At 62.6% G+C, this 23479-nt stretch overlaps 1 protein-coding gene across 6 annotated transcripts in view; it reads right to left on the bottom strand.

The window, feature by feature from the left end:
- LRP1 (LDL receptor related protein 1) overlaps nt 1–23479 on the bottom strand; it is a 70565-nt gene that overhangs the window by 12479 nt on the left and 34607 nt on the right. For 3 of the 6 annotated variants that reach the window (XM_065654295.1, XM_065654299.1, XM_065654300.1), the window contains 53 exons: nt 22809–22998; nt 22567–22692; nt 21983–22123; nt 21565–21690; nt 21320–21436; nt 21093–21173; nt 20431–20481; nt 19431–19598; nt 18956–19138; nt 18608–18808; nt 18255–18500; nt 17785–17982; nt 17218–17422; nt 16929–17093; nt 16571–16815; nt 16321–16452; nt 16003–16230; nt 15661–15835; nt 15481–15575; nt 15107–15256; nt 14749–14889; nt 14541–14669; nt 13988–14119; nt 13648–13782; nt 13441–13570; nt 13072–13198; nt 12706–12857; nt 12480–12604; nt 11167–11538; nt 9793–9982; nt 9237–9441; nt 8900–9092; nt 8348–8473; nt 8127–8255; nt 7564–7683; nt 6862–6975; nt 6323–6472; nt 5922–6056; nt 5346–5462; nt 5082–5210; nt 4817–4939; nt 4485–4625; nt 4221–4408; nt 3243–3426; nt 2949–3034; nt 2690–2809; nt 2254–2441; nt 1820–2025; nt 1527–1715; nt 1222–1370; nt 744–837; nt 490–606; nt 277–396 (listed from right to left, as the gene is read on the bottom strand). In XM_065654295.1, the coding sequence (XP_065510367.1) occupies nt 277–396; nt 490–606; nt 744–837; nt 1222–1370; nt 1527–1715; nt 1820–2025; nt 2254–2441; nt 2690–2809; nt 2949–3034; nt 3243–3426; nt 4221–4408; nt 4485–4625; nt 4817–4939; nt 5082–5210; nt 5346–5462; nt 5922–6056; nt 6323–6472; nt 6862–6975; nt 7564–7683; nt 8127–8255; nt 8348–8473; nt 8900–9092; nt 9237–9441; nt 9793–9982; nt 11167–11538; nt 12480–12604; nt 12706–12857; nt 13072–13198; nt 13441–13570; nt 13648–13782; nt 13988–14119; nt 14541–14669; nt 14749–14889; nt 15107–15256; nt 15481–15575; nt 15661–15835; nt 16003–16230; nt 16321–16452; nt 16571–16815; nt 16929–17093; nt 17218–17422; nt 17785–17982; nt 18255–18500; nt 18608–18808; nt 18956–19138; nt 19431–19598; nt 20431–20481; nt 21093–21173; nt 21320–21436; nt 21565–21690; nt 21983–22123; nt 22567–22692; nt 22809–22998 (8179 nt within the window). The remainder of the gene's footprint in view (nt 1–276; nt 397–489; nt 607–743; nt 838–1221; nt 1371–1526; nt 1716–1819; nt 2026–2253; nt 2442–2689; nt 2810–2948; nt 3035–3242; nt 3427–4220; nt 4409–4484; nt 4626–4816; nt 4940–5081; nt 5211–5345; nt 5463–5921; nt 6057–6322; nt 6473–6861; nt 6976–7563; nt 7684–8126; nt 8256–8347; nt 8474–8899; nt 9093–9236; nt 9442–9792; nt 9983–11166; nt 11539–12479; nt 12605–12705; nt 12858–13071; nt 13199–13440; nt 13571–13647; nt 13783–13987; nt 14120–14540; nt 14670–14748; nt 14890–15106; nt 15257–15480; nt 15576–15660; nt 15836–16002; nt 16231–16320; nt 16453–16570; nt 16816–16928; nt 17094–17217; nt 17423–17784; nt 17983–18254; nt 18501–18607; nt 18809–18955; nt 19139–19430; nt 19599–20430; nt 20482–21092; nt 21174–21319; nt 21437–21564; nt 21691–21982; nt 22124–22566; nt 22693–22808; nt 22999–23479) is intronic. The other 3 variants (XM_065654296.1, XM_065654297.1, XM_065654298.1) reach the window with 3 other exon arrangements.

The raw sequence follows: 23479 nt of genomic DNA, 5'->3' as shown, positions 1-23479 counted from the left end.
CTCAGCTGTGCAAATCCACGGCAAATATTGAACTTGCCGCTCTGTGGGATTTAAGGGTTTTGTTTCCATTAGGAAATGGAATTGTCTGTCCGAGCGACAGGGTGACGGTGGACAGAGGGTCTGTGCGGAGCAGAGGTGAGGAGAAAGCCCCATGCCCAGGGACCAGCCGGCGGAGAAGCCAATACCCAAAGCCACGGATCTGATGTAGCACTGAGCTCCTCACCCCAAACCGTGCACGCTCCCCATCCCCAACACGCTTCCCAGCTCCCCACTTACGGCAGTCCTTCTCATCCTCGCCGTCACCGCAGTTGTCCTGACCGTTGCAGCGGAAGATGCCAGGGATGCAGCGGTTGGTGTTGGTGCATTTGAACTGGCTGGGCAGGCAGACATGGATATCTGGGAAGGGAGGTAGCACGGGTTAAAGCTGCATCTCTGCTCCCTGGGATGCCGCAGCCCTGCTGGGGTTTGAGGGGCGCCAGGGGAACCCACCACAGTTGGCTTCATCCGAGTTGTCCTGGCAGTCGTTGTCTCCATCACAGATGAAGGCTGGGTTGGTGCAGATCCCCGTGGAGCACTGGAACTGGCCCGGCCTGCATTTGAACTCAGCTGCGGGGCGAGGAAGGATGAAATGTTTGCTCTGGGTAACATTTTCAGGGCAAACCTCAACCTCCCTCTTTCCCCTCTGGGGTCCTCAGCAGGGACCCGGCACCCCCAGGCCATGCCCGGTGCCGCCCGGCACTCACGGCAGTCCTCCGGCTCATCCGAACGGTCCCCGCAGTCGTCCTCGGTGTCGCATTTCCACCAGAAAGGGATGCACTTGTCATTCTTGCAGACAAACTGTGACAGAGAGACGAGGTTCTGAGGGTGTCTTGGAATGGGGAGGGAGGACCCCGGATGGCTTTGTCCCCAGGGAACTCTGCCAAGGGCACTGATCTCCATGCCGTCCCTGCCCAGGCAGCCCCAGGACACTTTGTGTCCTGACCTGGAGCAGCCTCAGCCCTAAGCCCACCAGGGTCTGGGGGACAGAGGGGACAGGCAGAGGGTCATTCCAGAGCCAGCGCGTCCCTGCTCCCCTGGGCACCCCCAGATAACTGCGGGCCGTACGTGCTGGGAAGTGCCACAGGAGGGAGGTGTTGCCTGAGCACCAGCACCCAGACACAGCGGAGGGGCTGGGACATGGTGACACCGCGGCAGGAGGGACACATCCACGCAGCTTGTTACCTGGCTGGCCGTGCAGTTGGAGACGCAGGTTTTGCCGTCGCTGCCCAAGTAGAAGTTGGTGGGACAGGCGCACTTGTGCCCCCCGCCCGGCGAAAGGAGGCAGAGGTTGCTGCAGCCGGCGTTGTTGGTCTTGCAGGGGTGGTCGGGAACTGGGGGGACCAGGGAGACAACCACGAGTTGGACCAAAGGAGGGGACCCTCAGGGCGGCATGTGAACTCCCCACTGTGAGACCCATCTCGCCGCACATCCCCTCCCGCACCCCCTGCCCAACCTGGCGTCCCTTTGCCATCGCTCTGGGGACTCACCGTCAGGCTGGCGGAAGGGGTGGTAGATGTGGATGTCCATGGGACGGTGCAGCGTGCTGATCAGCAGCGTCTTGTTGGCTCCCGTCGTCTTGTGGGCCCGGTTGATGGACTTGGTCTCCCAGTCGGTCCAGTAAATGTAATCCTCAAAGAGGGTGAGCGCGAAGATGTGCGGGATGTCCTGGCTCAGCACTGCAAGGGGGAGCGGGGGTGGCTCAGGGGGGCTGCCCCACGCCATCACCTTTCTCCAGGGACAGCTCAGCCTGGGGGTGCCCCAGGAACCCCGGAGCTCTCACCCGTGTGCCGGTTGGAGCCGTCCAGGCTGGCGAACTCAATATAGTCCTCCCGCGCATCAGCCCAGTAGATCCGGCTGTTGATGTAGTCAAGGGTGAGGCCGTTGGGCCAAGTGATCTTGGTGTCAACGATGACGCTGCGGTTGGTGCCGTCCATGCCGATCTTCCCGATCAGGGAGTGGTCCCCCCAGTCTGTCCAGTACAGGTAACTGGGAATGAAACAGAAAAGCAGAGGGAGGCTGAGCGTGGCCCAAGCCACAGCAGCGGCCACACTCTGCCCGTCGCGCGGCTGAACCGAGGCGCTGGGCGGCCGTCTCGGCGGCAAGGGGGGAAGGTCTCATCCCACCTCCCAGCCTCTGGGACTCCGGCAAGGTGGCGGAGGGGCCGCGGTCCCCTCCCTGCGCAGAGGGGCAGGTCCAGGTCCCCCAGGCTCTCACCCGTTCTGCACGTCCACCACCAGCGCCCGCGGCTCGCGCAGGCCCGAGTTCACCAGCACGGTGCGGTAGGCACCGTTGAGCTTCGACACCTCGATGGTGTCCCGGCCCTTGTCGCACCAGTACAGGTTGCCTCCCACCCAGTCCACAGCCAGCCCGTCGGGGTTGCTGAGGCCAGTGCGGTGCAAAACCTGTTGGGAGAAAACAAGAGGTGCTGGGGCTGGACAGGGAGAACCAGACCGGGATGGTGCTGCAAAACATCCATGTAGCAACCTGGGCTGATGCCCTGAGCCCAGTGACGACCCAAAGCAAGGGCTTGTCCCCTCTTCCCGGTGGCCCTGGTGCTCGTCTGGCTGCTCCAGGAGCCTCTCGGTGAGGAGGTGGGTGAGGAGCAGCTGCCCGGACCGCGGGTACCCGAGGGACCACCTCAGACGCCCACCTGAACGTTGCTCCCGTTGATGTGCATGCGGCGGATCATGCTGCCCTGCGTGGTGACGTCTGTCCAGTAGATCATCTGCTCCCGGTAGTCGAAATCCAGAGCCACCGCGTTGTTCAGCCCCTGGGAGGAACGGAGAAGCGTTGGAACAGCCTGAGCTGTCAGCACAGGCTCATGAGGGCTTTACAAAGCCTGCAGGGCCCCTCTCCAACCCCGAACCACGGGCACGGGGGGCTGGTGCCCCCTCCTGCTCCTCCCGCACCTGTTTGAGCAGCGTGTAGTTGGAGCCGTCCAGGTTGAGCTTCCTCAGGTAGTACCGGTTGGCGAAGATGAGGAAGGGCTCTTCATCTGCACCGGGAAACCACCAGACGTGTTAGGAAACGTCGCTGGGACACGGGCAGATCCCCCGGGGACCGGTCGCCCTCCCAGCCCCGCTGCAGCCCAGCCTAAGCCTAAGCCTAAGCCAGGTGCAGCAACTTCACCTTGCAGAGCACTGTGAGCGGCTCTAACGCCAGCAGCAGCCCACGGTCACCAGAAGAGCGTCCCTGCCTCTCACCTGTGACAGCCTTACAGCTGGTGGGGTTGTCGGGTTTGAGTTTGTAGCCCTCTGTGCACAGGCACTTGTAGCTGCCCAGGGTGTTGATGCACTTCTGGCTGCAGGGGTAGGTGGTGGAGCACTCGTCGATGTCGATGCACGTCTTCCCGTCGTCCTTCAGCCGGAACCCGGGACGGCATCTGCACTGCAGGAGGCAACCCGGAGCTGTTAGACACCCAGAGCCCGCGCGCTGCGACGTTGCGCTGGTTTGACTGAAAATGGGTTAATTTTCTTCATGCAGGTAGAAACCTTCCTTTTTCCTAGCTAGCACACTCATTATTTGGACTTAAGTTTGAGAACAAGCAGATAACAGCCCAGCACAGAGTTAATGGTTTGAATTGCTCTGCTCTGAGAGCCAAGGACACTCTGAGCTCTGCCCACAGGTGGGAGGCAGCGAGGAAGGGGGATGGATGGACAGAGCTGGACTGACACCCAGACCGAGCAATCAGAGTGGTCCAGCCCATTGGCATCATGCTAATTATTTAAGGAGTCTTCTCTTCCTCTCTCTCTCTCTCTCTGGGGCGCAGCCGGGGGAGGTTTTGCTGCATGATGTTTAGTTCGGCTTTTTGCCATTTTGCAGAGGCCTCTGAGCCTTTCTGCCTTTTTTCCTCTCTTTTCTCTCTCTGGGATCGATCGGCTTTGGGACCAGGTGCCATTTCCTGGGACTGGCTGCTCAGCGTGTTCTTGAGGAGTTGCCTTGAGTATCTTTTCTTTCTATTTTCTACATACATTTACTAGTAGTGTATTAGTATTTCATTATTTTATTGAACTGTGTTTATCTCGATCCAAATTTCTCTCTTCCCTTTTGATTCTCTCCCCTAATGTTGGGGTTGCGGGGGGTGGTGAGTGAGCGGCTATTGTGGTTGTATTGCCAGCTCAGGTTAAACCATGACAAGGAAGGAGGGAGCGGGAGAGCATCCCTGCAGCACCCTCCCCTACCTTGTACCCGATCTTGAGGTCCTCACACTCCTGGGAGCAGCCGCTCAGCTTCTTGTTGAGACACTCGTTGATGAAGCAGTTGAGCTCGTCCGAGCCGTCCGCGCAGTCGTTGTTGTTATCGCAGAGCAGCGCCTCCGGGATGCACTTCCCGTTCTTGCAGAGGAAGAAGGAGTCGTTGCACTTGTTCTCTGCGGAGAGGCGGCGGCGGTCAGCTCAGCGCGGGGCGGCCGGTGGCCCCACTCCCCGGCGCGGCCCCCGCGGTACCTGGGCTGCTGCAGCGCGGGTTCTTGGGCGCCTCGTCCGAGTGGTCGTGGCAGTCGAACTCGCCGTCGCACTCCCACTGCCGGTTGCTGAGGCAGCGGCCGTTGGCGCAGCGGAACTCGTGGGGGCCGCAGGTGGGGTACTCTGCGGGAGGGGAGGGCTCAGGGGACATCGCAGGGGCCACAACCCCTTCCAGGGTCCCCAACCCCTTCCAGGGTCCCCAACCCCTTCCAGGGTCCCATCTCGAAGCCCGAGAGACCCAGCGCGGCTGGCAGGGCCAGGGCTACAGGAGATACATCCCCTGCTGTCCCCGCCCGGGTCCCAGCGACACCCACCACACTCCGGGGACTCGTCCGAGCCGTCGCCACAGTCGTCGTCGTGGTCGCAGACAAAGTGCTTGGGGATGCACTGGCGGTTTCCGCACATGAACTCCCGCTCATCACACGTGTTGTTGTACACTGCAACGAGGCATCGCTGTCAGACGTCGTGCTCTCCCACCTGCCCCCTCAACTCTTCGTCTTGCCCCCCAAAGGCAGCTCTGCCTGCACCCCGCTCTGCTCCTCTCTGCCCCACTGCACACCCAGCCCCGCGGGGACTCACGGCAGCCGGCAGCGAGGGTCTCGTCAGCTCCGTCCGCACAGTCCTTGTCCCCATCACAGAGCCAGCGCTCCGGCACACAGACGTAGGTTCCCGGGCACTGGAAGGATCCCGTGCTGCAGGTGGTCAGCCCTAGGGAGGGAGAAGCAGCCAGTCACCCCCTGCCCGGAGAACCGGCACTGGGGGAGCCCCAGGAAAGCAGCGGGGACCATGGCACAGGAAAGCAAAGGGGGAAGAAGGGACGGGCAGGGGCTGGCGCAGACTCACGGCAGCGGCTGTCCTCATCGGAGCCATCCCCACAGTCGTCTGCGCCGTCACACACCCAGAGCTTGGAGATGCAGCGGTGGTTGTTGCACTCGAACTGCACGGGGTAGCAGAACTTGTCTGGGAAAGGGGGAGAGAGGAGGAGAGGAGGGGTCAGAGCTCGGGTGATGCTGGGGGAAGGACAGGGCAGCAGAGCCCAGACACCGCGCTGACGGGTGCAGTGGCCGCAGGGCTGGTGTGGGATTCCCCGCGCTGGAGCTGGGGATGTTCCCCAGTTCCTGAGCACCGTCTGGGCTTTGTTCAGGGAGCTTGGAACTAAAAATGTAATTCAAGTGAGCCATAACTGGCCGCCTTCCATACGACCACGGACACTCACGCGCGTGCTGAGCAAACCAACGCAGCAGGATATTTGTGTTGGTCACAGTTACAAGCCCCAGCTGGTGCAATAAGACCACAGAGGGGGAAGAATCTGGAGTCTGGTGCTTGGCAAAGGGATGTCAGAGAGAAGACGGGGTCCTGCCACCCCTCCGGTGCGCTCGCCACCCCCTGCCATTGGCCGGAGCCCCGTGCTCTCCCCACCCTGCCGCTCACTGCAGTGCGTCTCGTCTTCTCCGTTCTCGCAGTCGTCCTCTTTGTCGCAGGTCCAAGTCATGGGGATGCACCTCCCGCTCGGGCAGGCGAAGTAGTTGGCTGGACACTTGGGTTTCCTCCCGCCTGGTTTGTGGAGGAAACGTCAGCGAGGGTGGTGGCGCGGATACGTCCTGCGTCCTCCCAACCTGTCACTGCCTGACCCTGAGGATTCCTCCCCAAAATCCCTCTGTGACCCCGCACCCACCAGCGCCTGCAGCACCCTCCGTGCAGGAGCCGTGCGGGCAAAGGACGATGGTCCTGGTGTGCAAACACAGCGCCTGCCACCCAAATCGACCCCAGCGGGTTGGCGCGATGCCCCCGCTGAGCCTCCTCTCCTCTCCCCGCCTCACCCGGGCAGTTGCGCTCGTCCGAGTAATCTCCACAGTCGTTCGCCCCGTCGCACACCCAGCTCGGAGCGTAGCACAGCGAGGTGTGCTCGCACTTCTGGAACGTGGTGCCTTTCACCCCCAGCTTGAAATAGCTGCTGCAGTCGGTGGCAGCTGCAAGGAAGCACAGCATGAGCCCCGGGTGACAGTGCTGCTCACAAACCCTCACCCTGCTGCTGCCCTTCCCTCCCCAGAGCTGCGCCGCACCGACCCGGCCCCACACCTGCCCCGAGCTGCTGGGACCGTGTTAAACTCCTTGCGGGGGCTGTGGGGTGGTGGGTGCCGAGCGCGGCGCGGGGGCTGTGGTGATGGGCTGGGGCTGGTCCAGCCCGCGGGCTGGGATGGTAACCAGAGCCCTTCTCCCTCCCCGATTCAGCACAAGTCCCAGACACCCAAACGAGGTGCAGGGACCCAGATCCCGTCCCTCGGGAGCATCTCCAGAGCTCCGGCAGGGCAGAGCTGAGGGGCTGCAGGGAACACGGGACAGTAGCCAGGGCACTCACTGCAGTTCATTTCGTCCGAAGCATCCTCGCAATCGATGAACTGGTTACAGCGGCTGGAATTCCCAATGCAGCTCCCGTCTCGGCAGCGGAACTCGGTGGCGGCGCAGCTCGTTTCTGCAAGGGGGAAGTCCCCGCAGTGGATGAGGCCGGGCTGGGGGACCCGGAGCACACAGCCACCCCACGGGCCCCACTCGTGTTGTGGATGTGCATAAACACACCCCCACAGCTACCGATGCTGCTCCAAGCCCCAGCGCCTCCCCGGAGCTCATCTCATCCTGTCACCGGCAGGGCCGGGCGGGCTCAGGGAGCTCCTGACCTTCCCCATTGGTTCTGAACCAGGCAGACAGGCTCCTGCAGCGATGCTGCCTTTGGGGATGCTTGGGTGCCCTTTTCTCAGGAGCAGAGGAGCCAGGAGGAGCAGCGACACCATCGCTTTGTATTCCTCTGGCTGCCAAACCACCGTTTTCATGGGGCTCTGGGTGCTGCACGGCCGTGCGTGGCAGCTCTCCCTCCCAGGGAGCGAGCTTTATAAAGTGCTCTGTGGCAGCAGCAGCACAAGGAGGATTTAGACCTTGACTCAAAGCCCCAGCTCTGCTCTGATCCTGTCAAGCTGAAGGTAACTCTTTCCCAAAACCCCTGTCCCCATCCCCGACAGCTGACAGCCCTGGCAAGGGCTGGCCGGGAGCCAGCCGCCCTGCTTACTGTTGCACGGCACTTCGTCCGAGTTGTCCCCGCAGTCGTCCACGCCGTTGCACCAGTAGCGGCTGGCGACGCAGCGCCCGTTCATGCAGTGCAGGTAACCCTTCTTGCACTTGCGGCTGCCTGCGAGGAGGAGGAGGAGAGGGAGGAGGAGGAGGAAGAGGTGAGCACGGGGTGGGGGGCAGCATCCCCAGGGGTCTCAGCTCCTCAGGGACCCGTCACAAGGAAAGAAACTACACAGGCAAGCAGAGGAAACAGGTGCTGGCAAAACCGGGGGGGTAAGCTTGGCCTTTGCCCAGTTGGTGTTAGTGGGGGTGCTGCAGCCCCCACCAGCTTGGGTCAAGGCATCTCACTCTCCAGCCCCCCAAAACTGGAAGAGATCCGGAGCTCTTAAAGCCTGACCCAGCGGGGCCCATCTCTGGGAGGGCAAGAGGGACTGTGAGCACTTGAGGGACATGAAAAGACACCCCGGAGCGTCCCTTTGCCGAGCAGATCCGGCAGCTCGAGCAGGGTGCCAGGGGGTGCGTGTGTGTGTCTGAGCAAAGCAGCAAGAGGAGGAACCTTACTGCAGTAGGACTGCTTCTCATCCGACTTGTCCTTGCAGTGGACCACGCCGTCGCAGGTCCGGCTGAAGTCGATGCAGTCACCGTTGCCGCACTCGAACTCATCGTGCATGTTGCAGGTGGAATTGAGGGCTGGGGAGGGCGCGGGGAGCGTCAGCTCTGCCAGGCTGAGCGCAGCCCTCTCCTCCCCGTCCCGTCCCGTCCCCACCAGCTCCCACTTCCACCTTTGCAGGTGAAATCCTCCTGCAGGACTCGCTCGCCACGGCACGAGCAGTTGACGTGGCCCTTGGGCGTGAGCAAGCAGAGGTCCTGGCAGCCGCCGTTGTTCACCCTGCACGGGGACAGCTCGCCTAGGCGGGACAGAGAGCAGTCACACCAGGGACAGGCTCAGCAGCCCCTTCCCTCTGTCCTCCCTGCTGGGCAGAGGAAAAGCAGCAGCTCCTCCCCGAGTTCTCCCAATGGGGCTGCGGGGGATGCACAGGGTCGGGGACATCCAGTTTCCCCAGATCTTGCAAGGACGATGCCCTGGGAAGAGCACAAATGGGGCAAATTCTCTCTCTCTTCAGCCTGCACAGGGTTTGGAGATGAATAAGGGTCCCGAGGGGCAATGCCAGGCCAGGAGGGACGGTGGGACGGGTTCCCCTTCCCCTGGCCTGCAGACGGGGTGGAAGAGCAGGGGTCTGGCAGGGGCTGAGCCCCCCAGGGGTCTGCAAGCATGGGGAGCAGGGGCCCATGGTGGTGACACTGCAGGGACAGGGGGTGCGGGGGGTCCTTACAACTATCGGTGTCATTGGCCACAGCGATGATGCCCATGGGTTGCTGGGGGATGTCCACACGCAGGAGCTTCATGTCAGTGCCCACGTACTTGTTGGCCCGTTGCACAGCCCTGCGCACCCAGTCTGTCCAGAAGATGTAGTCACCGTAGACAGCCAGGCCAAAGGGATGCACGGGCTCCGATTTCAGGATCACCTGCCAGGACACGGGCAAACCATGAGCACAAGGGAACCCAGCTGGGGGACTCAGCCCATCGCCGTGTGTCCTCCGACACCGTGCCAGCCCCACGCTCGCCCCTCTGCCCCCGATCTCTGCCCCCGGGGCCAGGTCTGGACTCACGTGGCGGTGCGAGCCGTCGTATTCGCAGCGTTCGATCTTGTCCAGCGTGGCATCAGAGAAATAGATCTTCTCGGCCTTGTGGTCAATGGCCAGCCCGTTGGGCGTCCGTATGTCCTGGTCGATGATGATGAGGACGTTGGCACCGGAGAGGGTGGCACGCATGATGCTGGGGTGCTGCTCGTTCCAGTTGGTCCAGAACATCAGGCTGGAAGGGAAGAGACACACGATGCCTTTGCAACCCCAGCTCTGCCCACCCCTTTGCTGCTGTGGGGCTTGCAGGGACTTTGGGAGGGATGGGACATTGTCCCTGTGTAAAAAGGGGTGCGAGGGGAATGGACGAGGCCACTACAGCCAGCGGGGAACCGTGGTGCCCCATGGGACCGGCCGGCCAGAGGAGATGGGACGGGGTTCCTGCTGAATGAGATGGGGCACAGGGCCTTTCCTCCCCGGGTTCCGATCCCCTCCGTGCTGGGAACCAGTCCGTCCCTCCCCACTGGAGAGGTGTCCGCCCAGACGCCGGCCCTGGGGCCACGGGGGCCACCAACGGGCCACTCACTTCTGGCACTCGTCCAGCACGAAGGCGCGGGGGTGATCGTCCCCCGACATGGTGATCACCGTCTCCCTCTCGAAAGCGCCCAGGCGGCTCTGGTCCACGGTGTGGCGGGTGATGGTGGAGGTGGTGTAGCTGGTCCAGTAGAGCGTGTCCCAGCCGCGGTGGTACGCCAGCCCCTCCACCGAGCCCACGTCTGCGGGGGAACCGGCCACGGTCACGTCCAGCCCGGGCAGCCGGCTGCTCCACACGGCCAGCGCTGACCGGGATGCTGGGACGCGGCTTCTTTGGCAGTGCGAAGTTATTTCTTTTAACCGCCCCCCAATCAAACCTCTCGGAGGCTTTGGCTGCTCGCTAACACCGCGCGGCACCCGGGGGGACCTGCGCTGATGCCGAGACCCCAGGAGCCTCCTGCTACCAACTGGTAATGAGACCTCCTTGTAGGAAGGCTGAGTGATGTTCACCTATGATTAAATGAGGACTTGAACTTGGCTTTGAAGTTCAAGCTCTGATCGTCTCCCCTGCGCTGGCCGGGCCTTACCCAGGTGCCCCTGTTGGAAAGGGAAAGGGAAAGGGAAAGGGAAAGGGAAAGGGAAAGGGAAAGGGAAAGGGGAAGGGAAAGGGGAAGGGAAAGGAAGAGTCCCCTCTACCGAGGCCCAGACCCACAAAGCGACAAGACAGACTCGTGGCCGACCAGGGAGACCTTCCCTCCAGCTTCCCAGCCAAGAACTTGAACTGTACACCCATCCTTCCTCCCTCGTTAATGATCAGCAAAAGGTTTAATGAACCGGCTACAACAGATGGGCCCTGCTCTCCCAGTCTCTGATAACGGCCATCCCAAGTGCCAAATGTAAATACACTCATTAGCGAGCACATCCATAACCCTTGCTGGAGGTGCTCCCTGGTGACACAGAGCGGCAGCCGTGGTCTTTTCAGCTGCTGGAGGAGCCAATAAACCCAACCAAGCACACGCCGTGGGCTGGAGGTGATGGCGGGGCAAGGTTTGCTCAGGCTCTGCAGCTCTGCCGTGGATCAAACGCAAACACGGAGCAGAGCGCAGGTTTGCTGCAGCGCCTCGTTTCTAGAGCGATGCAAACCCACGCGCACGCCGGAGCCTCGTGACACGCTCTCCTTGCCAAACAAGCTCTGCGGACTCCTCCTGACACGTCCTCTACCACAGGTGCTGGTACAAAGCTCCCAGCTGAAGCCTGAACAGCTACCACTCAAAACATCTCTCGAAAACACCAAAAAACATGAACCAAGGAAAGGAAAAAAAGCCCTTTGGTGAAGAGGCAGAGAGTTCAGGAAGAGGCAATGGGGAAGGACAGAAAAGAGGGGTCCAAGAGCAAATGTGGGCAGAGGGAACCCCGTGATGCTCACTCTCCACGATGGTCTTGCGCCCCGTGCCATCGTCGTTGATCTGCTGGATGTTGCCAAAGTGGATGTCACTGTAGAAGATGCGGTTGCTGCCCTTGGAGCCGTAGCGGTAGTCGAAGGCCAGGGCGATGACGTTCTTCATGTGCTCGGCGTCCTCAAAGGGCTTGATGGGCGCGTTGAGGTTGTTTTCGTCCGACAAGTGGATGCTCTTGAGGATGGTGCGCTCCGAGTACAGCAGGTAGCCGTCGTAGTCGCGGCAGCTGACGCCGTCGTCGGACAGCATGCCGTGGGCGCAGGCGCAGGTCCGCTGCCCGCCGCCGCGGAACAGGCACAGCTGCTGGCAGCCCCCGTTGTTCTGGGCACAGATGTTGGTGCCTGGGGAGGGAAGCGGGGGCTGTTTGAGGGACGGGGCTCCGTGGAGGAGGATGCTCCCGCTTGGCCGCTTTTCACCTCTCGCCACCCCGAGGAAGAGAGAGAAGAAACAGGATCACGTCCATGGAATGATGTGGCCCTTTGACGAGGTGTGCTGGTTTGACTGAAAATGGGTTAATTTTCTTCATGCAGGTAGAAACCTTCCTTTTTCCTAGCTAGCACCCCCATTATTTGGACTCAGTTTGAGAACAAGCAGATAACAGCCCAGCACAGAGTTAATGGTTTGAATTGCTCTGCTCTGAGAGCCAAGGACACTCTGAGCTCTGCCCACAGGTGGGAGGCAGCGAGGAAGGGGGATGGATGGACAGAGCTGGACTGACACCCAGACTGAGCAATCAGAGTGGTCCAGCCCATTAGCCTCGTGCTAATTATTTAAGAAGTCATGGTCTTCCAGTTGGCCCTTCTTCCACTCTCTCTCTCTCTGGGGGTAACCAGGGGAGCTTTGGTCAGGACGTTTAGTCCGGCTTTTTGCCATTTTGCAGAGGCCTCTGAGCCTTTCTGCCTTTTTCCTCTCTTTTCTCTCTCTGGGATCGGCTTTGGGACCAGGTGTGGTTTGCTGGGACTGGCTGCTCAGTTGTGGACAGAGCTCGTGAGGAATTGCTTGGAGTATCTTTTATTTCTATTTTATATATATATATTCATTAGTAGTGTATTGGCATTTTGTTATTTTATTAAACTGTGTTGATCTCAATCCAAGTTTCTCCCTTCCCTTTTGGTTCTCTCCCCTATAGGGGGGTGTGGGAGGGAGTGAGTGAGTGGCTGTGTGGTTGTATTGCCAGCTCGGGTTCAACCACAACACGAGGACGCAGCAGCCCGTTTGTTTCTGTCCCCCTCCCACACCTGCCCAGTGCCACACGAGGGGGGACACCCCGCTCCGGACGCACCTTTCTGCCTGGCCCGGTTGAAGACTTTGATGTCCTTGAGCTGCACGCCAATCCCCGTCCGCAGGGACACCGACTCGGTGGCGTTGTCCTTGTTGCCTCTCTTGATGGAGCCATTCGCGTGGGTTCTAAGAAAGCAGAGAGTCACCGAACGGCCAACGCAGGGACCCCCCAGCAGCACCCGCCTCTGTCACCCCCCCAGCACCGCCAGAGCCCTCGGGCTCCATACCTATCGCTCCAGTAGATGTACTCCTCAAAGACTGACACGGAGAACATGTCCATGTTGTTGCTGGACAGGACGACCTCTCGGTTTTCACCCGTCTCCAGGTCGATTCGTTCGATCTTGTCCGTCCGGGCATCGCACCAGTAAAGCTTCCCGTCCTGAGGCGATGGGAAAGCATCCCCGTCAGCGATGGAGCAGCACAGTGGCACCATCCCCACCTCCCACCACCCTGCACAACCCTCCCCGCCCTGGGGAGGAGACTCCAGGGCCCTGGGGATGGCAGCTGTGTCCCCAGGGCTGCAGGGACTTTGGGACCCACACGGTCCCCACGAGGCCCCAGCGCGGCCCCATCCTCCCAGCTGGCGGCCATACCTCGTAGTCGACAGATATCCCGTTGGGCCAACTGATGCTGACGTTCACCAGCACCATCCGCTCCGTCCCGTCCAGGCGCGAGCGTTCGATGCGGGGGTACTGTCCCCACTCCGTCCAGAACAGATACCTGCAGGAGACAGCAGGGACGTCACCAAGGGGCTGGCCAGCAGCAGCATCTTTGGGGCTTTTGGCCACGGGACAAACACCGCTCCCCAACATCCGTCCACACCGGGGCCTCAGTCCAGAGCCTGTCCCCTGGTATGGCAGGAGACCCATGAGTCCTTCTCCCCTGCGTGCAAACTGGGCGTCCCCGGTACGTGCCCACCCCCGGCCAACGGCCTCTCCGCGCAGCTTCGTGCAGTGTCTCACCCTTTCTCTGGATGCACTGTGATGGCGCGTGGCTTGTCCAGCCCCTGCGAGATGACCACGTAGCGGAACGAACCGTTCAGCCTGGCCACCTCAATGACATCAAAGCCCTGGTCCGTCCAGTAGATGTTTCCTGCAGAGAGGGGACGGTGAACACCCCGCGTGAGCCCCGCTCCCCATCCACCCTGGGCCCCGGAGCCCCCGGCTCACCGGCGATCCAGTCCACGGCGATGCCCTCCACGCGGCCGATGCCGTTGGTGACCACGTCCTCCCGCCACGTCTGGTCCCGCTTGGCCCGGCTGATGGTGCTCAGACCCATGTCCACCCAATAAATGGTGTCGTTCTCTGAGACAGGCCAGGCAGGAGAGCGGGTGTCAGTGACTGTCACCCCACAGAGGGCACAAACCTGGGCTGAGCTGCACCCACAGCCCTGGTGTGGGGACCTGGGACGCCCTTCACCCCGAGGGGAGATGCTGCCAAAGGACGGTCTGGTGACGTCCCCCTCCCCAGCCTCTCCAGCCCTGCTGTCCCAGTCCCAGCCCCGCGTCACCTGCGTGGAAGTCGATCCCCACAGCCAGGGAGGTCCCTGACACGGGCACGAGCGCATCCGACTTGTCGTTGGGGTCCAGGGGAATCCCACGGATCCCCTCGTGGACTGAGTACAGGAGGAAGGAGCCAACACCTGCGACATGGATGGGGGGACGGTCAGACGCATCCCACAAGCCACACGCTGTCCCTTCAGCAGGCACAACTCATGGCAAAGGCTTCAAGCCTCCGAGCAGCCTGTTCCAGGGGTCCTGACCCACAGCAGGGAACAGGGGAGGCACGAGCGGGGCCTCTTCCCAGAGCCGCCTCCGTCCCCGAGCGCTGGCAAAGGCTCCGGGCTGCATCTGGGTCAGGGCAGCGCTTGTTATTCAGTCCCTGCCCTGACCCAGATGGCGCGGCAGCTCTGCCAGCCCCCTCCGAAAACACCGAGAACATTTTGCACACAAACAGCCTTTGAGAGGCCCTGGCAGCAACCGGGGAGCGCGGGAGCTCTTCCCTCCCAAGGGAGACAGTGCCAAAACAGGGCAAGGATGTGCAGAGCAAAGGGACACGCTCACCTTCGCAGGACTGCTGCCCGCTCTTCAGGCTGTAACCAGCCGTGCACATGCAGGAGCGGGAGCTCTCGGATGTGGGCAGACAGAGCTGCGAGCAGTCGCCGTTGTTGAGGCTGCAGGGGTTGGTTCCAGCTGCCGCAGAGAGAAGGGGGGTGAGAGCACCGGGCAGAGCGGCCACCGCGGGGCCTCGGCGCCGGCACCACGCACTCACCTTGCTGGATGCTCTCGTCGTACACCTTCATGTGCATCACCAGCGTGGTGCTGTTGCGCAGCACCGTCACCTCCGTGCCGTCCTTCTTCTTGCAGGTGCCCATCCTCTCGGAGGCCTGGTCAGCCCACCACAGCTTGTCACCTGGAAGGAGAAGGCAGAACATGCAGCAGCTTCCCCCATCCCCTCTCATCCCAGCAGTAAAGATTTATGCATGACAGCCTGGAGGAAGGGGGTCTGAACCCAGCCTTTGGTGGAGAAGCATCCCCTCCACAGCTGCTCGAGGTGGCAAGTGTTTGGGGAGGGCCAGGAGAAAGGAAAGGGCTTCACGAGCCGTCCCTGTCACCCTGCCAGCTCTCACCCATGATGGCCAGGGCGGTGGCTTTGCTCAGCTGACCCCGCACAGACTCGATCACCTCCAGGTTGCTGCCGTCCAGGTTGCAGCGGTTGATGGTGCCGTTGCCAGAGCTGATCCAGTACAGCTTGCTCTCCGGGTAGTCGATGGCCAGGCCTGGAAAGCACGAGGCCATCAGTATCTGGGCAGCACACAGGGACCGTCACCAGCCGGGAGGTGGGACAGGACCAGCAGAGCAGATGGGGTGATGGAGAGAATGGGAGACCCAGCACAAACCAGCCGCCAGGCCTGTGGGGAGCCAGGGCTGCCAGAGCGGGGGCTGGAGGTTTGCAGGGCCCTGCAAGGCAGGGTGACACCGGGGGACACATGGGGGCCCGTACCAACAGGCCCTTTCTGGTTGGTGAAGAGCAGAGTGCGGTTGCTGCCATCCATGTTGGCCACACTGATGTTGTCCCCGTCTGTCCAGTAAAGCTTCCTGTGCCAGGGAGGGGACACTGAGCACGGCAGCCCCGTGGAGATGTCCCCCCCAGCTCGCTGGCACCGCATCTGGCCACACGTACCCTCGGAGCGGGTGAACCACCAGGCAGTGGGGCTTGTCCAGCCCCTGGATCACCGCGTTCTTGAAGGAGCCGTCCAGCCGGGCCACATTGATCTGCTTCTTGTTGGCGTCGTAGCTGGTCCAGAAGAGGTTTCTGGAAACCCAATCCACAGAGAGGCCGTGAGCGTTGGGCAGGTCTGGAAGGCAAGAGAGAAAGGAGACTCGTCAGTTGTGAGGACAGGGCTGGGGTAACACCCAAAGAAGGGCTGATCTCACGGAGCCAACGTCTCTGGAAGGCTGGTGCCTCTGCCCTGATGCAGATGTGACAGGAGCAGCCGTACGAGGGTTTCTCCTGCACACCCACCCGCAGACACGACGGTCTCCACGCCGGTGCCGTTGATGAAGGCTCTCTTGATGGTCTGGGTGCGGACATCAGACCAGTAAATGCGCTGCTCCAGGGCGTCGTAGTCCACCACCGTGACGTTGTCGATGTCGGGCACCGTGAAGGAGATGATGTAGTTGTAGTAGGGGTTGTCGATGTCCACGCCGCGGATCTCCATCTGCCGCGCGTACAGCAGGAACTTCTTAAACTCTGGGGAGGATGAGAGGGGCAGCGGTGAGACCTCAGCCTGGGCGGCAGAGCCGGTTCCGCCGCCACGGGGTGGGCTGGGCAGCCCCCTACCATAGCAGGTGGTGTTGTCCTTGTCCAGCTTCATGAGGTGCGGGCAGGCACAGGACAGCGTGCGGTTGTAGTTGATGAGGCAGAGGTGGGAACACGGCCCTTTGCCCCCGTTGGCTTCGCAGGGATTAGGAGCTGCAAAGGGGACGAGACTCAGCAACACCCCGGTTCCAGGGGGCACCGAGCGCCGGTGCCACCTCCCCGCCACGCATCTCCCGCCCCACCCCAGCGCCTCCGCGTCCCCAGGCCTCACCCAGGGGCTGCCGGGATGGGTGATAGACCTGCAGGTCGAAGGGCTGCGTGTTGGTCCTCTGCACCACCGTCACGTTGTGCCCCGTCCACTTGTTGGCCTTGGCCAGCGTGTTGGTGCGCCAGTCGGTCCAGTAGACCTCCCCGCCGTACAGGGTGACGGCGAAGGGATGCGACAGGTACTCGTGTCCCCGCAGCACCTCGATGTGTCCCGTCCCATCGTACAGCGCTGAGTAGATGGCGTCTGACCTGCGCCCGGCAGAGACAAGGGGTGAGAGCAGGCAGGGGCTGGGCAGGGGACAGGGAGGGCATCCGGAGGGGACAGTGAGGCGCAGGGCAGAGATGGGTTGTCCTGGTCCCACCTGGCGTCGATCCAGAGGATGCGCTTCTCCAGGTAGTCGACGGTGAGCCCGTTGGGCCAGCCCCCGGAGCCTGTCTCCTTGTGGATGGTGCGCCGGCCCGCGCCGCTCATGGAGGCGGCCTCGATGCGCGGCAGGCTGGCGTCCCAGTCCGTCCAGAAGAGGATCCTGCGAGGGACAGCGAGGGGGACGGTCAGCATGGGGACACCAAGCTCTGCCCCCAGCCCGGTCCCCGTGCAAGATCCCAAAGATGCCACCACATCCCGGTGACCAACCCCTCCTCCTGCCGTACCCATAGCGGGGGTCCAGGGCGATGGCGCGGGGATGCTCGATGTCCCCAGCCAGCAGTGTGGTTCGCATGGTGCCGTCCAGCTTGGCCACCTCGATCTGGTCCAGGTTGCTCTCCACCCAGTAGATGTTGCCGGCGATCCAGTCCACGGCCAGGCCCTCGGGGGTGGCCAGCCCGTACTGGATCACCACCTCAAAGCTGGTCAGAGCTGCGGGACAGCACCAGGGGGGCTCAGGCTGTTGTCCCCTCCCTGTCCCACTTGCCACCATCACACCCCAGTCCAGAACAGCTCCCAGTGGGCTGGACTGGGTTCACTGGCAGGGGCACGTGGTCCTGGTGCCGGACCCCGGTGTTCCTGTTCCACAGTTCTGCAGCACTGATGGGGAGGGGGCCCGGCTTTGTGCTCCCAGCTGCTGGGTTGCAACTACCATTAGGGAAGCACTGGGAATGCTAATTAACTCCTACATAATGAGCCACTTTGGACAGGATCGCTACAGGGGCTGTGGGCTCCAGCAGTCACCCTACCCCAGAACCGTCCCATTCATCTGGCCCCCGCCCAGCGCCACGCACCCCCGTTCTCCAGCAGCTTTCCCCTGTAGATTTTGTCCTCCACCACGTCGGTCCAGTACAGCGAGCTCTGGTTGAGGTGGAAGTCCAAGGCGATGGTGTTGCGCAGCCCGGGGACCAGGACGCTGTAGTCACCCCGGTGCAGGTCGATGCGGCGGATCTCGTGGCGGTTGGAGAAGATGATGAATGGCTTGAAGGGGTCTGGGGAGAGCAGAGCAGGGTCAGAAGGGGCACGTGCAGGCAGGGGCGACTGGCAGGGGCTAGGGGACCACCCACACCCCCAAGGGCAGCTCATGCCGGGTGGGGACAAGCAATGGGGCCACCACCAGCAGGCAGATCCCTCCCAGGAACCGGCTATGCCCATCAGCACGGTCCTCAGCTCCACTGCTGCTTCCCCTGAGAGCCGGAGGACACAGGGACGCGCCGTGACAGGCAGCGGGATGGTGCCAGCCCTGCAGCCCACCCACACGCACCCAGGCTGCGGCAGCTCTCGCCGTCGGGCTCCAGCATCCAGCCCTCGTAGCAGGAGCACTTGACATTGTACTTGTCCTGCTCGCACTTCTGGCTGCACTTGAGGTGCTTGGCGCAGTAGCTCTGGATCTGGCAGGTCTTGTTGTCCGAGCCCAGCTCCATGCCCAGGGGACAGGAGCAGATGATGCCCTCACCGGGGGCCACGGTGCAGTTGTGGCTGCAGCCGCCGTTGTTCAGGGAGCACTGGTCTGTGCAGAGAGAGAGGATGCGCTTGTCAGGTCCTCGTCCTGCTGCTGGCCTGGGGACACCCCGTATCCTGGGGACACCCCGTGTCCTGGGGACACCTCGCACTCACCGCAGAGCTCGCCCTCATCGGAGCCGTCCCCGCAGTCGTCGGAGCCATCGCAGAGCTTCTCGGGGGGGAGGCAAATGGACGTGTTGTTGGCGCAGGTGTGCGAGGGGGGTTTGCACACCAGCGACTCGCAGTTCTCCTCGTCCGAGTTGTCCTCGCAGTCGCTGTCCCCGTCACAGACCCAGGCCTTGCTGATGCAGCGGGCTGCCGAGGGGGGAATAGATCGGACAATAAAGAGATGTTATTTCAGTTACTTGAAGTCCTGGCTTCCCCAGAGCTGGTGTCACCCCACCTCCTCCACTGTCCCTGTCCCCACCGAGCCGTGGCAGGTCCCCCCTCCCCTGCTCTCACCCGAGTCCTTGCAGCCAAACTTGACGTTGGGGTCGCAGACGTGGGTGACCCCCTCGCAGTTCTTCTCATCGCTGGAGTCCATGCAGTCCGTGTCGCCGTCGCAGCGCCAGCGCATGGGGATGCAGAGCCCGTCCAGCCGGCACTGGAACTCGTCGGTGTGGCAGCCCCCGGGGGGGCGTGTGGCTGGTGGGAGGACACAGAACCCGGTCACCACCTGCACCCGGAGGAGCCGGGGGGTTTGGGGGGCAGGAGGAGAACCAGGGGCACCCAGAGGGGCTACCTGGGCACGCAGAGCGGGCAGATTCCCTGCTGGAAGCAGGGGCTCTACTGGGGGGGCTTTCAGCTCTCCAGGCAGGATGGCAGCAAAGCTGATGCCTGAGAGGCTCCATCGGCTGCGCTCACCCCCCCATCGCCCGCAGGACCTGGGACCCCCATGGGGACACCGAGGAGCGGCGCAGGGCCAGCCCAGCCTCACCCTGGTTGGTGCAGTTGGCGTGAGTCTCGTCGCTGTAGTCCCCGCAGTCGTTGTCCCCATCGCAGGTCCAGTGCACGGGGATGCAGCGCCCGCTGTTGCACTTGAACTGGTTGCTGGAGCAGGAGTGGCTGCAGCCCGCCTCGTCGCTGTTGTCCCCGCAGTCGTTGTCTGCGGAGGGAAGGGCAGCGGGAGGGGGCTCAGGGGGCGCCCGGCCGGCCGGGGGGGGCTGGCGGAGCCACAGCAGGAGGGATGAGGCACAGACCCCTCGCCAGAGAGGGGAAGCAGGAACAAGAGGGATGGGATGGACCAGGACCACGCCAGTGACAGGAGCGGGGCGACGGGCAGCCCCTCGCAGCGGGACCCTCGTGGGGAGGCCAGGATGAGCGGAGACCCCCCGGCCCTCCCGCCCCCCCGCCACAGCACCAGCAGCGCACAGAGAAAATGAAACACAGAAACTGCATAGATCAGCCATGAACCTGGGGGGGCCGGGAGGGCGCTCGGGGCCGCTCTGGGAGCGGGGCTGGGGACGGTGCGCTCCCTACGGGGCACAGCTGGGGGGCTGGTGTGGCCAATTGGGGGGTGTCGCTTGCCTGAGGGAACCCCATCGTAGGGGGAGCTTCAGCCTGACGGTGCTGCCACACGCAGCCCCGCGCCGGGCACGGGCTGGAACCTGCTGCAGCTCAAGGCCGTTTGCATCCCCTTGCACAGGGGAGCTGGTGACAGACATGGGGACAATGGCACTGGGGCTGCCGGTGGCTTCAGCAGCTCCTGCCGCGGCAGAGCCTGAACTGCTCCTGGCTCCCACCACCGGCAGCTTCACCACCAGCAGCTTCCTGAGCAAACGCGCTCGGTGAGCCAGAGCTGGGGGGCACTGCCAGAGCTGGGGGGCACTGCCGGTGTTCACAGGAGCACCCCCGGAGCTCTCAGCACTCTGGGGGGGCAGGTTTGGGGGCTGCGTGGGGCCAGGTTGGGGCTGGTGCATGTTGATCTATGCACTAACCGGTAGGTTTTGGACAGTTCTTTTCGTCAGAGCCATCCCCACAATCTTTTTCTGAAACACAGAACCAACCAGACAGGAGAGTGGGCACAATGACAAACAAAACAACACGACATGGCACACGCACAGAGAGCGGAACGAAACCACAGTGACGCTGGGACGTGGACATGGAGAGGGACACAGAGGCTGCACAGGCACCGCGAGTGGCCGGGGGGTGAGAGCAGACGCAGGGGAGGGACTGGGGAGCCTTGGGGCAAACCCTCTCTTCCCAGCCTGGTCCTGGGAACAGATCCGAGGCCAGACCTGAGACCTCTCCTGCCTGCCCGGGGCTCTGGGACGGCTCAGCCCGCAGCAGCACAAGCCGCTTGCCTCAAAAACTGGGGCAGGGTTTCGGCCACCTTGCAAAGAACGCCAAGGTCTGCTGAAACAATCCCTGCCAGGCTGTTCCTGCAACATGCGCTCCCCCAAGGGCAGCCAAGGAAAACGTGGGTCTCGGTGCTGCAGGATGTGCTCGCAGCTCCAGCTAAAGCCTCCTCCCTGCAGGGCCGGGGCTCTGCGGGTCAGCGCAAGCGGCTTTTGCAGGGACGGGGTCTCCTGCCAGGCTGGCACCCCTGCGTCTGATCTCGGCTGTGCCCCCTCGGCAGCGGCGGGGCCGCGGTCCTTACCGTTGTCACAGCGCCAGTTGATGTTGATGCAGCGCCCGTTGTTGCAGGTGAACTGCGTCAAGGGGAAGCAGGTCGGGTAGGCTGCGAGGAGGCAGGGCTACCATCAGCATCGCGGAGACACCCCGCGCCCCAATCTCACACCCGGCCCCATCGGCGGGGTGAAGAGCAGTGCTCCCCCAAAGGGCCCAGTGCTCCCAGTGCTTCCAGCGCTCCCTGCCCCAGCTCACCGCACGAGGCAGACTCATCGGAGCGGTCCCCGCAGTCATCGTCCAGGTCACACGTCCAGGAGATGGGGATGCAGCGCCCGCTGGCACAGGAGAACTGGTTGGGGGAGCAGGTCCGAGCTGGCCCAGGGACAGACAGACAGATAGAGGTTTAGGAGCTGGCAGTGCCAGGGATCAGCAAAGGCCATGGCTCAGCACAGCAGTGCAAGCTCTCCCGCTGCTCCCGGAGGACGAGGCAGGTTCCTCACCCGAGCAGGTGGAGTTGGACTCGTCCTCGTTGTTCCCGCAGTCGTTGTCCCCATCGCAGAGCCAGCGGTTGGGGATGCAGCGGTTGTTCTTGCACTTGAAACGGTCCGAGGGGCAGGTATGCTGGTCTGCGGGGGAGACACACTCAGGACCTGCCCTTCTCCATCCCACCCACACTCCTCCCTCCTCCACATCTGGTGGAGAAAAAAACTGAGAGAGCAAAGAGAAGGGAATCTCCAATATCCCCCCTCAACCACTCGAGCACACTCTGCTCCTAGAGCTGGGGAGGGGACACAGAGGTCCTGGCTGCCCAACCCCAATCCACCCACTGGCTCCACATCTGGAGGAAGCTCAGCCCGAATCCTGCTGCCCTGGCAGCGCGTAAACCGCTGTCCCACCGCACAGGAGGTGGCTACGCACGGCAGAGCTCGGGGGCTTCGTCGCTGTTATCCAGACAGTCGTTGTCCCCGTCGCATTTCCAGCGCTCCTGGATGCAGCGGTTGTTCTTGCAGGCGAACTCCCCGGGCTGGCACTGCGGAGGGGGGATGTAGGACGGGTTGGCTGGCAAGGGAGAAGCAGAGGGAAGGGATGATTTTAACCAAGTGGAGGGCGGCAGTGAGGGCAGTCCTGTGTCCCCAGAATGTCTACACGACCACCCAGCAGCCCTGAGAGTGTTCACAGACACTCATGCCCACGTGCACCTGCTCTTAAGTGCCAAACAAAGAAGGTGGAGCCCACGAGCAAGGGGCAGAGCTTCACCTCTCTCATTTTAGCTGGCGAAGTACAGCACCACGCGGGCTCGCAGCCCTGAACCTGGCTCTGCCCTGTGCTGGCAGCAGAGAAGAAACCTGAGCTGGGAACACGACTCGTCTGCGGGCACGGGGAGCACTCACTTCCCCAAACCAGCCCCCCAGCCCATCGCTGCTGATGTGCCAGAGCGGAGCCGCACACCCTATGTCCCCCATGTCCCCACCCTTCCCTTGTGGGTCCCCAAGGCCGCCTACCCTGGCAGGTGACAGAATCGGCTCCCAGGATCTGGTCCTCGGCGCAGGCGCACTGCCGTCCCCGCGGGGTGGCCAGGCACAAGCTGCTGCAGCCGCCGTTGTTGACGCGGCACTTGTTGGATCCCACTGCGGAGGCAAGACGGGGGTTGAGGAGACCGGGACTCGGCACCCAGGGCAACCCGCTGACCCACGGGGGGCTGCCCCCGGGCCCCTCGCCATGGGGTCCCCGCCGTGCCGGGCACCTTGCTGCTGCTGCGCGTCGTACATCCGGATCTCGAAGATGGGCGGGCGCTCGTTGCGGAGCAGGCTCACCACCTTGGAGGCCTGGTCCAGCCGGTAGATGCTGCCGCTGCGGTACTCGGTCCAGAAAAGGAAGCTGCTGTAGTGGCACAGCCCGAAGGCGTGATTGAGCTCGGGTCCCTCGTACACGATCTGCGGGCGCAGGGGGGTAGAGAGGCTCGGCGTTAGCTGGGGGGACACCCCGCGTGGCAGGACAGGGCAGGGGAGTGTGCTGGTTTGACTGAAAATGGGTCAATTTTCTTCACGCAGTTAGAAACCTTTCTTTTTCCCAGCTAGCACCCCCATTATTTGGACTCAGTTTGAGAACAAGCAGATAACAGCCCAGCACAGAGTTAATGGTTTGAATTGCTCTGCTCTGAGAGCCAAGGACACTCTGAGCTCTGCCCACAGGTGGGAGGCAGCGAGGAAGGGGGATGGATGGACAGAGCTGGACTGACACCCAGACTGAGCAATCAGAGTGGTCCAGCCCATTAGCCTCATCCTAATTATTTAAGGAGTCAGGGCCTTCCAGTTTGCTCTTCTGCTCTCTCTCTCGGGTGCAGCCGGGGGAGTTTTTGGTGCAGGAGGTTTAGTTCGGCTTTTGCTGTTTTGCAGAGGCCTCTGGGCTTTTCTG

The sequence above is a fragment of the Caloenas nicobarica genome, chromosome 33, assembly GCF_036013445.1.
Source record: "Caloenas nicobarica isolate bCalNic1 chromosome 33, bCalNic1.hap1, whole genome shotgun sequence".
In the NCBI taxonomy this organism is placed as follows: Eukaryota; Metazoa; Chordata; class Aves; order Columbiformes; family Columbidae; genus Caloenas; species Caloenas nicobarica.
Note: the sequence above shows the minus strand (reverse complement) of the source record. Positions and strands in the feature narration are given on the sequence as shown.